A 12,098-nucleotide genomic window follows, 5' to 3' on the forward strand; every position below is an offset into this window, starting at 1 on the left:
GCTCAAGGGTCAGGCCGAGGGGGAGTGAAGCTTGGCATCTCATGATGCAGATCTATTGTCTGTTTTGTCTTCCGTTTGGTTTATTGGACTCGCTTGTGGGCTTGCTTTAGTCTGAGAACATTGTTGAGAACTATCATTTGGCTTGTAACTAGGACAAATAGAGTACGGGCTCCATGGAGCCCGTTTTCAAAATATCACATTTCTATAGCGTAAAAAAATATACATACAACATGCTCAAAAAAAGTTTAACAATATACTTTCATATGTGGCGTAGGCAAAAAAATATACATAATCTTGTTGTTGGGCCTTTTCTTTTGCATAGCTTGCAAATCATAATATTTTTTTAATAGCAATTCAAACTATTAAAAAAAATCATAATATTTTTAAACAAAATTTTAAAGATTTGTCATGAATATATATAAGTTTTCACAGGATTTTCTTCTAAACCTGGAAATATGACACTCTAGGTACATAGTCTTTTGGTGATGCCCCCCAATAGTATACGTTCTGATGACGGGCATATGCAGCAGGTTTCCCAGCAGTGCATTGAACTCGGCTTCCCTTCTTTCCCATCTCCTGTTATTTCTTTGGAACTGTTTTATTTATGTTATGATTAATGGAAAGGGGTTAATCCGGTCTTAAAAAAATCCGAAGCCAAGACGCAAACCACAATAGCAAATGTCATTATCAGATATTGGTAACACACAACATTCAGTTCAGACTCCATGCCATGGGTATTGTCACAAAGGGCAAGCCAATACACACCAGAGAAGACTAGCCACACAAGCCAGCACTAGCCACCAGGCTTCAAGTACTAGTCACTGTCGCTATCGCCGTCCGAACCAGGATAGTCAATACAAGTACTACTACCACCGCCGTATGCTTGGCTGCTTGGGTGAACAACAGGCTGGTAGTTTTCACAGCCATAGCAACGCCCTGCAACGTCGATAGAACAAATAAAGAGTTAGACAAATATCAATATGAGGTAGCGACTAAGGCATATGTGAACAACACAACTGATTGCAGCTGATGCAAACCTCATGAACAATAAGGAAACATGCCAAGAATCAGGAAAGAAACAATAGTAACATCTGTCAAGAAAACCAACAAGGTACCTGCGTCATTTTCCCCAACTATACAGCACATAATCACATTATGTTCACTCCGAAAATCGAGGTGGACTTCAGAGAAGAATAGCTTGGTACTGTCGGCATCAGCAGAATGTTGCTCCTCAGGCTGCTTAGCTGTGAAGTTATAATGGGCACCGGCCCCTCCAAACTCGTAAAATATAGATATCACTTTTACTTCCACCAGCTCAAACTGAAAAACAAAGTGAAAATACACGTTTTACATGGATAATCAGTCTGAAAAGCCATCCCGATTGTCACAACCTCACATACACGGAGATAAGACAGAAAGAGACAAAGACCTTGGTGTTGTTGGCTCTGTTGTATTTACGCAGGGCCACCTCCGCGTAGTAATGTGCATCCTCCTGTTTGGCCGCGACTCTTTTCTCGTGGAGTGCGTTCCTCACCTCCGGAGGTTTTCTCTTCCGCATTACAACTGGAATTCCGATGGAAGCCCGGTCAAAGCGACGCGTCTTGGGTCGGGGCAGAGGCCCAAACCTCCAAGCATGTTCCTCTATGTTGATACCTTCAGGAGTGCTCCTCTCCTTGGACATCCAACCAGCTCGACTCCTGATTCATTATTGTGAACAAATTGTTATGCCAAAAAAAAACAGATCACATGTCCATGCCGTAATATGAAAAATATTAAGTGTGTCATTTATTTCTTTCGTGATGAAGGTGCATGCAGACTTCTAGAAACATGATTAAAAACTCGTTGAGTTTGTTCAGATTAAAACTTGACAGATTTACCCATTTTATTTTCATTTATGATGAAGGTGCATGCAGAGTTCTTGAAACTTGTCAAGATTTTTTGGAATTAAAATTTGACATGATGAATTGAAGAGCTGTCAGATGAGGATGCCGGATATAGACAGCTACATAGCAGAAACGGGCTGAGAACTACATGACATGACACAATGAGAGCAAAACATGAGGTTGCGATATTAATTTTAATGAATGTTTCAGCACAGTTCCAAGCCCATCACAGATGCAGCTTGCTGTGTCGAGTATTAACAGGAGGAGTTGTGTTAACATTTTCCTGGAAAAACAGTTTGTAATAGAAAAAAAGTATTTTGGTCCGTAGAGTTTCCTAAAAGCATAGAGTTGGTCCCTCAAGATTTTTTGGTACATATTTGGTCCTTCAAGTTTATTACCGGGTAAGTTTAGTCCAAAATCAGATTTTGACCACTTTGACCAGGTTTGACGGCGTAGATTTTGACAGGGTTTGACCGGATGTACAATAAGTTAAAAAAATCTAAAAAAAAGGTGTTCATCCAGTCAAAATTTGGGCGGCCAAAGTGGTCAAAATCTGGTTTTGGACTAAACTTACCCGGTTTTGAGATTTGAAGGACCAAATGTGTATCAAAAAAATTTAAGGGACCAAGTCTATACTTTTGGAGAACTTGAGAGACCAAAAACATACTTTTCTCTTTGTAATATATATAAGCAGACAGGGACAACTTAATACTAGGAACAAGAGGATTTGGGTATCTTGCAATGCCATTTTAGAATGCCAAAGGAACATGCACAATGGTGTTGAACAGAGGGCAATCCAATTTCTTTTAAGATGTTAGGGGTGTTCAACTTGCATACCTCCCTTTTAAAGTGGCGCATGAGACGCTAACTTGATGGTGGTGTTGCATTGTGTCCTCTGGCTTGGCATTCAAATTGTCTTTGAACCTGAACCAGAACATATGACTTAAATATAATTATAGTAAAAGGAAAGTAAGTTGTCGACATAATCTTATATTATTATGCTATTTTTTCAGCAAATTTTAAAACTAGAAACTATTTTTTAGCTGATAGCATTGCTACCCTTTTCACTACAAGTGTAGAATTTTTTTTAATAATGAAATTCAGTTTTTTTTGCGAGAATAAAAGAATTAGCTAACCATATGGGAACAGGGGAATTATATATGATACATTTAACAGTGTGAATTATAAAAAAATGGGCAACTTAACAATGAAAACCAGAGTATTTATCTTTCAGAATGAGGAATGAACATGCACAGTGGTGTTGATGATAGTAGTTTTACCTTGCATATCTCCCCTTTGAAGCGGCAAGTGAAACTGTGACTTGGTGTTGCTTTGCCTCCTCCAGCAGCAAATTCCCCTTATAATACCTTCAACCATAACATATGATATATTTACTCAGCATCACGATAAAATGAAGCAGAGTCGTCAATACAATATATTTGGCATTCTAATTTCAGCAACTTTCAGAATCGTAATAATTTGGTATCGCCTTGCCTAGTTCAGCAAGATTCAGAACCATAAGAAATTCCTCTCGGATACATTTATACTTTCAGTAAACTTTAGGACCAGAAGAATTTGTTCTCAGATAATTTCACAAATTTTAGAACCACGAGAATTTCTAATTTCAGTGCTAAGAATTTTGTTGTTGGATAAATTTGTAATCTCGGCAAATTTCGAAACAGAAAGGAATCTGTTGTTCAAAACGTAATGGTCTAGTTCGAGACGAACCGAACCAAATAGGATTAGAGTAAATTTTGAATATCAGAACAGCTAGAGGGAACGGGAACCATCGCAAGTACTCCCTCTATAAAGAAATACAAAAGCGTTTAGATCACTACTTTAACGATCAGGCAGCGGGTCGAGGCGCCTTGCATGATGCGTCTGGGGAGGCCATGCGATGCGATGGAGCCTCCCTCGCCCGCCTTGCCAGAACCGGCGGCTGCGCGCTCGAAAGAGATGAAGTTTGTAGGAGTATGTATGTGTATATAGAATCCTCCTGGTCAGTACGGTCATGATCCGCCATGGCCCGCCGCATGGTTTGATCTGCAGTTCTATCGAATCCACGCCAAGGCTTCAGGTTGTAGTGCGTCGTATGCTGGGTTCGTGTTTATTCGTCGTCTGCTTGGAAAGCCGACACCCGACAGGTTTCCGATTGGTGCTGTCTACAGTTTGACCTTCCCAATGTGGTGCGGATTTTAGTTCGAGTGCCGTTTGAGAAGAGGCCAAACTCCCTTCATTTTAAAATAAACGACTCAACTTTATACTAGATTTAGTACAAAGTTAAGTCATTTAAAGCATTTCCAACAACCGTGTGGTGTGTTAAATTTTTTCTCAACGCCGAAATAGCATTTTTTAGCGCGCAGAAGGGTGTTTGCTTTATCGGGCGCTGCAAAATATAGCAAGCCGTTTTTTCCGTCAGTGTCTTTCGCTCACACTTGTCCACCCGACGCGCGGCTCGCTCCGCTCTCGTCTGTGCCCATAACTCGTTCTCGGCGATCGCATCCTGCAGGAAGTGCTCGCACGACACCGCCATGGCATGCTCGTCCGCCCCGGCGATGAGGAGGCGGCGCTCCCGCCTCCGCTGGATGCGGTGATCCTCCTCGGTGATTAGTCGCGGGGGAGGCGCGAGTTCCTCCTCCTGCTCGTGCGTCCGCACGTCAGATAAGTTCATCTGCACCCGTGGCCTCCCGAGGTGCCACGCCGACGCGTCGTACGCGCAGATGGCCTCGTGGGTGGTGTCGAATGTTCTGAGCCCAAGGCGTGTATCAACGGAGCGAATCTTCACGTAATACACGCCGGAAGGACGGAGGAGGACGCTACGGAAGCCTGAGTTGCTCCGGATGCGCGGCGGCATGGCGGGGCGCTGGAAGACAAGGGAGGAGAAGGCGCATCAGCGATGGGGCGCTGGAACAGGCGGCGGAGAGGCGCGACGGCAGCGGGCACTGGAAAAGGCGAGAAAGAAGGCGCGGCGGGAGGGAATGGGTGGCGGTTGGCGGGCACCCGCGCACGGCTTTTATCCAGCGCGCTGGACGACACGCGCTAAAACTGCTGCACGCGATGCCGTTTTTTCCTGCGCGCTGATTTTTTCACGCGCCCGCTGAAGCGCGCCAAGAAGTCGTTTTTTAAGCACGCGGCTAATCTAGAGCGTTGTTGGAGATGCTCTTAGTTTGGGATGTAGAGAGTAGGAGTAAAAAAGTGCAGACCCGTAAAAAAGGTAAAGAAGTCCAGAAAGAACTAGATCCTCTAACATAGCAACAACTACTGCAGATGCAGAGGGACGATGATGTCTAGCGCCTGTCGATGTGGAAAATCCTATATGAGGCACGTTACATCATGTTATCGAGCTTTCGCACAAGGGTTCTCGACCGAGGGATGATTTGGCCCGGCCCGCCAGCGCTTCAGCCATCCCGGTTTTGGGAACCTTCTAGGAGGTTCCTAGCTGGGTTTTTATCATTTTGGGAACCTTCTAGGGGTTCCTGAACCGGGGTTTTTTCTGTTTCAGTTTCTATTTTTTTGCGGTTCCTTTATTTCTTCTCTCCTTTTTTTCTATCTTTTTTTTCATTTTCTTAGAATTGTTTGAAAATTTATAAAAAAATTCACGTTTTACAGAAAATCGGGAGCTTCAAAACATTACAATTTCAAAAAATGTTTGTTTTTTCAAAAATTGTTCATGTTTTCAAATTTCTTCTGCAGTTTCAAAAAATGTTCATGTTTTTCTAAGAAAAATTGTGTTTCCAAAAATTGATCACAAATTTCAAAAAAATTTTTTTGTGGTTCCTTTATTTCTTCTCTCCTTTTTTTCTATCTTTTTTTTCATTTTCTTAGAATTGTTTGAAAATTTATAAAAAAAATCACGTTTTACAGAAAATTGGGAGCTTCAAAACATTACAATTTCAAAAAATGTTTGTTTTTTCGAAAATTGTTCATGTTTTCAAATTTCTTCTGCAGTTTCAAAAAATGTTCATGTTTTTCTAAGAAAAATTGTGTTTCCAAAAATTGATCACAAATTTCAAAAAAAAATCGTGTTTCCAAAAATTGTTCGTTATTTCAATAAATGTTCGTGTTTCTGAAAATTATTCACGTCTTCAAATTTGTTCTATAGTTTCAAAATATGTTCATGTTTATAAAAAACTTTTGTGTTTCCTGTTTTTGTTTGCAAATTTCAAAAAATTAAAATATTTTCTTCAAAAAATGTTCGTGTTTTGTAAAATTGTTCATGTTTTCAAAAAAATTCCGTAGTTTCAAAAAATGTTCAAGTTTTCGAAAAACTTTTGTGTTTCCAAAAACAGTTCCTGTTTTATAAAATTGTTTGCAAATTTCTAAATAATATTCCTATTTCCAAATTTGTTTCCGAGTTTTAAAAAATGTTCATGTTTTCAAAATTTGGAAATAGATTCAAATGATTATTCTCGTTCTTTTAAAAATGTTTTCGAAAATGTTTGAATTTCATCAAAATTTTGTGATATTGTTTTGAAAAGTGTTCATGTTTTATACAAAAATCTAATTTAAAACATAAATGTGACTTCTATAAACTTGAACAATTATATAAATCTTGAACATTTTTTCAAAAATACGAATAATTTCTGAAAACACCAACATTTTTTGAATATGTGTAAAAAAATCGATATCGAGATTTGTTTTTGGAATTTCGAACAAAAAAATCAAAAAGAGGAAAAAGAAAAAGAAAATGTTTGGATCTGTGTTGTTGTATGTTATTATAAACTTGTGATGCTCTGTAATCACACTCATTATCTCTGCTGGCTAGCACAAAAAGTTCTAATGCCAGAGGTTCCGGGTTCTATCCATGGTAGCGCGTGATGTTTTTGCAAATTTACACTACAATACTCGACCACTTCTCCATACAGATCCGCTCGTGCACCAGTGGGCCGGCTGTTTGTTTGCCGGACACTCTGCCTCAATAAGCGGCAGATAGGAGCTTCCCATCGATGCCTCATCTAAATTTTTTTTTTGAGACAACCTCATGAAGCTTTTTATTAAATCGTCACAATATTTACAGGCACGGAGGGAAAATCTTCGGGGTGGCCCAGCCACACATGGCGTCCAACCCCGAAAGATAAAGCATGCTTCGCTAAGTTGTGAGCTTCATAATTTGAACTCCTAAATTTATGGCTAACCTTACAAATATCAAAATCTAATCAGTGGTTTATTATTACATGCGCAATAGCTCCATAGGAGGACGCATTCTCCTTCTTCTGAGACTGCACCACCTGTTTACAGTCTGATGCAACATGGATACACCGTTGGTAGAGGTCCTCCGCTAGTGCTAAGCCTTCCCTGATCGCAATCGCTTCTAGTGTCTCCGCATCCGCAATGTGCCTCAATACCAGAACTGAGGCTCCCAAAAATAATCCCTCTAAACTCCTGCATATCGCCCCCACGGCCCCAAATCTAGCATGCCTTGGTGCCGCTGCATCTACATTGATCTTCACACATCCCGTGGCAGGGGCCTGCCACTGGGTCGGCCTGGGGGCTTTAACACCAATCTGTCGTGGATCCCTTGCGTTAATATGCCTTAGATCCTCAAGACAGCTTGTGATGAAACCATTAATGCAATGTGTTAATTGGAAGATATCCTCATAGATCGCTTTCCTCCGAGCTCGCCAAATAGCCCACATGATAACAATCATATGCGCAAACATATCTATGTTCAATGTTTCCTCCAGCACCCCAGCAATGCCTAAAACCATGTGGCCCATAAACGAAGCCCAATCGCGTAAGGAAAAAAAAAACTTTGAACTCCTTCGATGTTCGCTCGCTGTCGACATTGCTCGCGTTCGCCGCAGCCGTGAAACTGAGCTTCGCAGCGAGAGGGAGGGTGACTCTCGCTACCATGTCCACACCTCCGCTGTGAAACCTAGCTGTTCAACCTAACAGGTTGAGGTTGATTGAACTTGAAGTCTGAAGTTTATACTAGAAGCTAAGTTTCAGTCTTTCAGACCAAGAGGAGATGAACTAGTGTTGTAAATTACAAAACTGAGTGTGGTAAAACAGATTGAGATTTGAGATGGTGTTGTTTGTTATGATTTCATTTTGCCATCCAAATTTGTTCATGTACAAATAGCAGCTAGAAGCTTATTCTCAACGTCGTGGTGCAGCCGGCCATGGCCGTGTCCTGTGAAGCCCAGGTGTGCAGTCGTCGTGATTATAGGCCGTAACATGTTTTTTCTATTCTCGAGGTGATTGGGCTGCTTATGGGCCGTGCAACCAACCCTGCCGATTCTAAGCAAAAATTGCCTGTGCATTGCTACAGAAAAAAAAATCCTTACACGACCAATCCGTGATGCCACTTCTCTTTGCAATCATCATGAATGGTGGTCATATTCACCACCTATTTACGATGAACTTGGATCAACCCCAAGGCAACAAGCTTGGTCATCAGCACACTAGTTTCGCGACCCCTCCCCCGCACCGCCCTGTATCTGCGGGCTTGTAATGATGGTGCGCGTCAGACTCATCTACACTTGATCATATATCATCTTCGAACTCCTTCTCACCATCCTAAAAAGTATATCAAATATAACAACTCAACAAAATATGACACTATATACCATCTCGTCTACAAACATCCCTACGGCCTACATTATAAGAAAGTGGCAAGAGCAAATATGACACTACTCCATCCAAGTTGAGGTTTCCATCCCATGTCTACATAACTCCATTTACTCACCGTAGTGCATATTTTCTCAGGCCAAGACGCAAACCACAATAGCAAATGTCATTAATGGATTGGTCACACAAGCCAACATTCAGTTGAGACTCGGGTCTCCATCCAACGACACATTTCTCAAGTTCATCCATTTACTCCATGCGATTGCATATTCTCGTAGAATTGCAAACAAGTCAATACACACCCGAGAAGACTGGCCACACAAGCAAGCGCCGGCCACCGGGCTTCAAGTGCTACATTACTAGTCGCTGTCGCTATCGCCATCTGAGCAAGGATAGTCAATACAAGTGCTACTACCGCCGCCGTATGCTTGGCTGCTTGGGTGAATAACAGGCTGGTAGTTTTCACAGCCATAGCAATGCCCTGCAACGTTGATAGAACAAATAGAGTTAGACACGTATCAATATGAGATTGCGATTAAGGCATATGTGTGAACAAGACAACTGATTGCACCTGATGCAAAACTCACGATCAAAAAGCAAACATGGCCATAATCAGGAAAGAAACAATAGGAATAACTGACAAGAAAGCCAACAAGGCACCTGCGTCATTTTCCCCAACTATACAGCACATAATCACATCATTCTCAGTCCGAAAATTCAGGTGGACTTCAGAGAAGAATAGCTTGGTACTGTCGGCATCAGCAGAATGTTGCTCCTCAGGCTGCTTAGCTGTGAAGTTATAATGGGCGCCGGCCCCTCCAAACTCATAAAATATAGATATCACTTTTACCTCCACCAGCTCAAACTGAAAAAAAAAAATCAAAATGTAAAGACATGTTTAAAATGGATAATCAGGCTGAAAAGCCATCCCAATTGTCACGACCTCACATACTCGGAGATAAGAGAGAAAGAGAGAGGAAGACCTTGGTGTTGTTGGCTCTGTTGTATTTATGCAAGGCCACCTCCGCATGGTAGCGCGCGTCCTTTTGTTTGGCCGCGACTCTTCTTTCGCGGAGCGCATTCCTCACCTCCAGAGGCTTCCTCTTTCGCATTACAACTGGAATTCCGACGGTAGCCCGCTCAAAGTCACCCGTAAATCTGGGTAGGGGCAAAGGCTGAAACCTCGAAGCATGTTCCTCCATGTTGATACCTTCAGGAGTGCTCCTCTCCATGGACATCCAACCAGTTCGACTCCTGATTCAGTAATGTGAACTGATTGTTATAAAAATAATAATTCACAAGTACCATGCCGTAATGTGAGAAATAGTAACTGTATCATTTACCCAGTTGCTTTTCTTTCATGATGAAGGTGCATGCAGAGTTCTAGAAACATGATTAAAAACTCGTCGAATTTGTTCAGAATTAAAATTTGACAGATTTACCCATTAGATTTTCTTTTATGATGAAGGTGCATGCAGAGTTCTTGAATCATGTTTAAAAACTTACAGTGTAGAATGTTAACGGGAGGAGTTGTGTTAACCATTTTCCAGCGAAAACAGTTTGTAACATAAACAAAAAATGGACGATTTAATACTGGGAACCAGAGGATTTGAGAGTGCCAAATGAAGATGCACAGTGGGATTAAACGGATAGCAATCCAGAAAAAAAAGTTAGGAGTGCTCAACTTGCATACCTCCCTTTTGAAGCGGCGCATGAGACGTCAACTTGATGGTGATGTTGCTTTGTCTCCTGTGGCTTGGCATTCAAATTCTCTTTAAATCTGAACCAGAACATATGACTTATATTGAATTAAAGTAAATGAAGCTAAGTTATCGACATAATCTACCTATTATTATTAACTAGAAAATATTTTTGGAACCGATAGCATTTGCTGCACTTTTCAGTACAATCCTTAGCCCATCACTGATACACCCTGCAGTGTACAAATCTTAAAAAAAACAAAATTCGGCTAATCAACTGCAATGGGAGGAATTATGCTACCCGTGATTTTCAAGGAAAAATCAGTTTGGAATATAAACAAAAACGAACAAGTTAATAATAATGGGAACCTGAGTATTTACATTTCAGAATGAGGAATGACCATGCATAGTGGAGTTGAACAGAGAGCAACCCAGAAAAAAAGTGAAGATGATACGAGTTTTACCTTGCATATCTCCCCTTTGAAGCGGCCCGTGAAACTGCGACTTGGTGTTGCTTTGGCTCCTCCTCTGGGAAGACAGGCAGCGAATTCCCCTTATACCTTGAACCATAACATATGATTTATTCAGCATCACAGTAAAATGAAGCAGAGTCTATCAATAATATTCTAATTTCAGAATCTTAATAATTTGTTTTTGCCTTCTAGTTTCAGCAACTTTCAGCAACACAATACTTACTAGTTTCAGCAAATTTTTACAACCATAAGAATACATTTTTAGAATTTTAATATTATGATTTAGTTTTATTCTCGGAACATTTCTACATCCCGGAAATTTTAGGACCATATGACTTTGTTCTCGGTTACATTTTTACTGTGAGCAAACTTTAGGACCATATAAGAATATGTCCCGTCTCTTTACATTCTAACTTCAGCGCTAAGAAGATAAACTTCTTCTTCCTCCTTCTCCGAACGTACCGCCGGCCTAACCGCCGGCGCTCCCGCGAAGCCTCGCCGCCCTACCCTCCCAGAAACCCCCTCCCATCGCGGTGCTGCCGCCCCCCGCCGGCCATCCCTCTAACCCCGGATAGACAATGGGGGGACCGTGGCACTCTAAGATAGATAATGGTGGAGCTTCTCCGGCGAGCCGGTGAGCTTCTTCCTCCCCTTCGGATGTTTCTTTTTTCAATCCGAAATCGACCGACCCAAATTTAAAAGTCAGGCGACTTCATGTAGGTATTGTGAATAGGTATGTATATAGCCGAACAGCTAGGCAGAGCGGGTCGATGAGAGGGAGGCGACTGGCCGGTTAGCTACGGCTCTGCTTCCCTCGCTCGTCCAGATGTAGGCATGTAGCTACTACGCTTGCGACGACGCGTAAGAGATAAATTGCACCAGCACTCGAGTAGAGAGAACTTACGAATCCTCCTGGTCAGTACCGACCTGATCCGCCATGGCCGGCTGCATGCTTAATGGTTTGATCTGCAGTTTCTCAATCCGCGTTACAAAGGCAGCCTTATTTATACCATCGTCATGGCTTGACTTTGACCAAGAGAAGGAGACGGACGGCCAACGCGTTTCCGATTGGTGCTGTCTACGGTTTGGCCTTCCTAATAATGTTCTGCGGATTTTTATTCGACTGCCGTTCGCCACTGCTAAGGAAAGAAACACAGAGATCCGGTACCAACTTCTAACTCCGCTATTATTCATGGTAGATACTCCGAGCTGCTCTGATGGGCTCACCGGCCGACGCGACAGGCGCCCGAGCTCCCAAACCGCAGGGGCTTCAGATCCGTGAGCGGACACACTGATACAAACTCTCTGCAACAACACCTCTGTAGCAAAGGTCTCTGCAACATCACTTTTGTTGCAAAGTCGATTCAAATGCACGAACGAACATGCTGACACAACGGCTCCGCACCACCACCTCTGTTGCAAAAGGTCTCTGCAACAACTCTTCTATTGCAAAAAGCGATTCAGATGCATGA

At 42.0% G+C, this 12,098-nt stretch overlaps 2 protein-coding genes across 2 annotated transcripts; both read right to left on the reverse strand.

Annotated features, from left to right (window-relative positions):
* Positions 1-753: 753 nt before the first annotated feature.
* Positions 754-4,737, reverse strand: LOC125530482. The gene is made up of 6 exons (XM_048694876.1): positions 4,319-4,737; positions 3,164-3,250; positions 2,721-2,807; positions 1,430-1,697; positions 1,116-1,320; positions 754-936 (listed from the first exon to the last, which is right to left on the reverse strand). Exons 1-6 carry the CDS (start codon positions 4,735-4,737, stop codon positions 815-817), a joined length of 1,188 nt encoding a protein of 395 aa, XP_048550833.1. The 3' UTR covers positions 754-814.
* Positions 4,738-8,812: 4,075 nt separating this feature from the next.
* LOC125530481 lies at positions 8,813-11,565 on the reverse strand. The gene is made up of 6 exons (XM_048694875.1): positions 11,531-11,565; positions 10,618-10,713; positions 10,147-10,233; positions 9,437-9,707; positions 9,114-9,318; positions 8,813-8,934 (listed from the first exon to the last, which is right to left on the reverse strand). Exons 1-6 carry the CDS (start codon positions 11,563-11,565, stop codon positions 8,813-8,815), a joined length of 816 nt encoding a protein of 271 aa, XP_048550832.1.
* Positions 11,566-12,098: the final 533 nt, after the last annotated feature.

The sequence above is a fragment of the Triticum urartu genome, unplaced genomic scaffold (genome assembly GCF_003073215.2).
Source record: "Triticum urartu cultivar G1812 unplaced genomic scaffold, Tu2.1 TuUngrouped_contig_6348, whole genome shotgun sequence".
Lineage (NCBI taxonomy): Eukaryota > Viridiplantae > Streptophyta > Magnoliopsida > Poales > Poaceae > Triticum > Triticum urartu.

Excerpts from the sequence above, each read along its gene's own strand:
- LOC125530482 (XM_048694876.1), bottom strand. The coding sequence starts at position 4,737 with ATGCCGCCGCGCATCCGGAGCAACTCAGGCTTCCGTAGCGTCCTCCTC. Across the intron at positions 1,321-1,429 it reads ACAGAGCCAACAACACCAAG|TTTGAGCTGGTGGAAGTAAA; the intron begins GTCTTTGTCTCT and ends TTTGTTTTTCAG. Across the intron at positions 937-1,115 it reads AGTTGGGGAAAATGACGCAG|GGCGTTGCTATGGCTGTGAA; the intron begins GTACCTTGTTGG and ends TCGACGTTGCAG.
- LOC125530481 (XM_048694875.1), bottom strand. The coding sequence starts at position 11,565 with ATGGCGGATCAGGTCGGTACTGACCAGGAGGATTC. Across the intron at positions 10,714-11,530 it reads GGTACTGACCAGGAGGATTC|GTATAAGGGGAATTCGCTGC; the intron begins GTAAGTTCTCTC and ends TTATGGTTCAAG. Across the intron at positions 10,234-10,617 it reads TCAAAGGGGAGATATGCAAG|ATTTAAAGAGAATTTGAATG; the intron begins GTAAAACTCGTA and ends GTTCTGGTTCAG.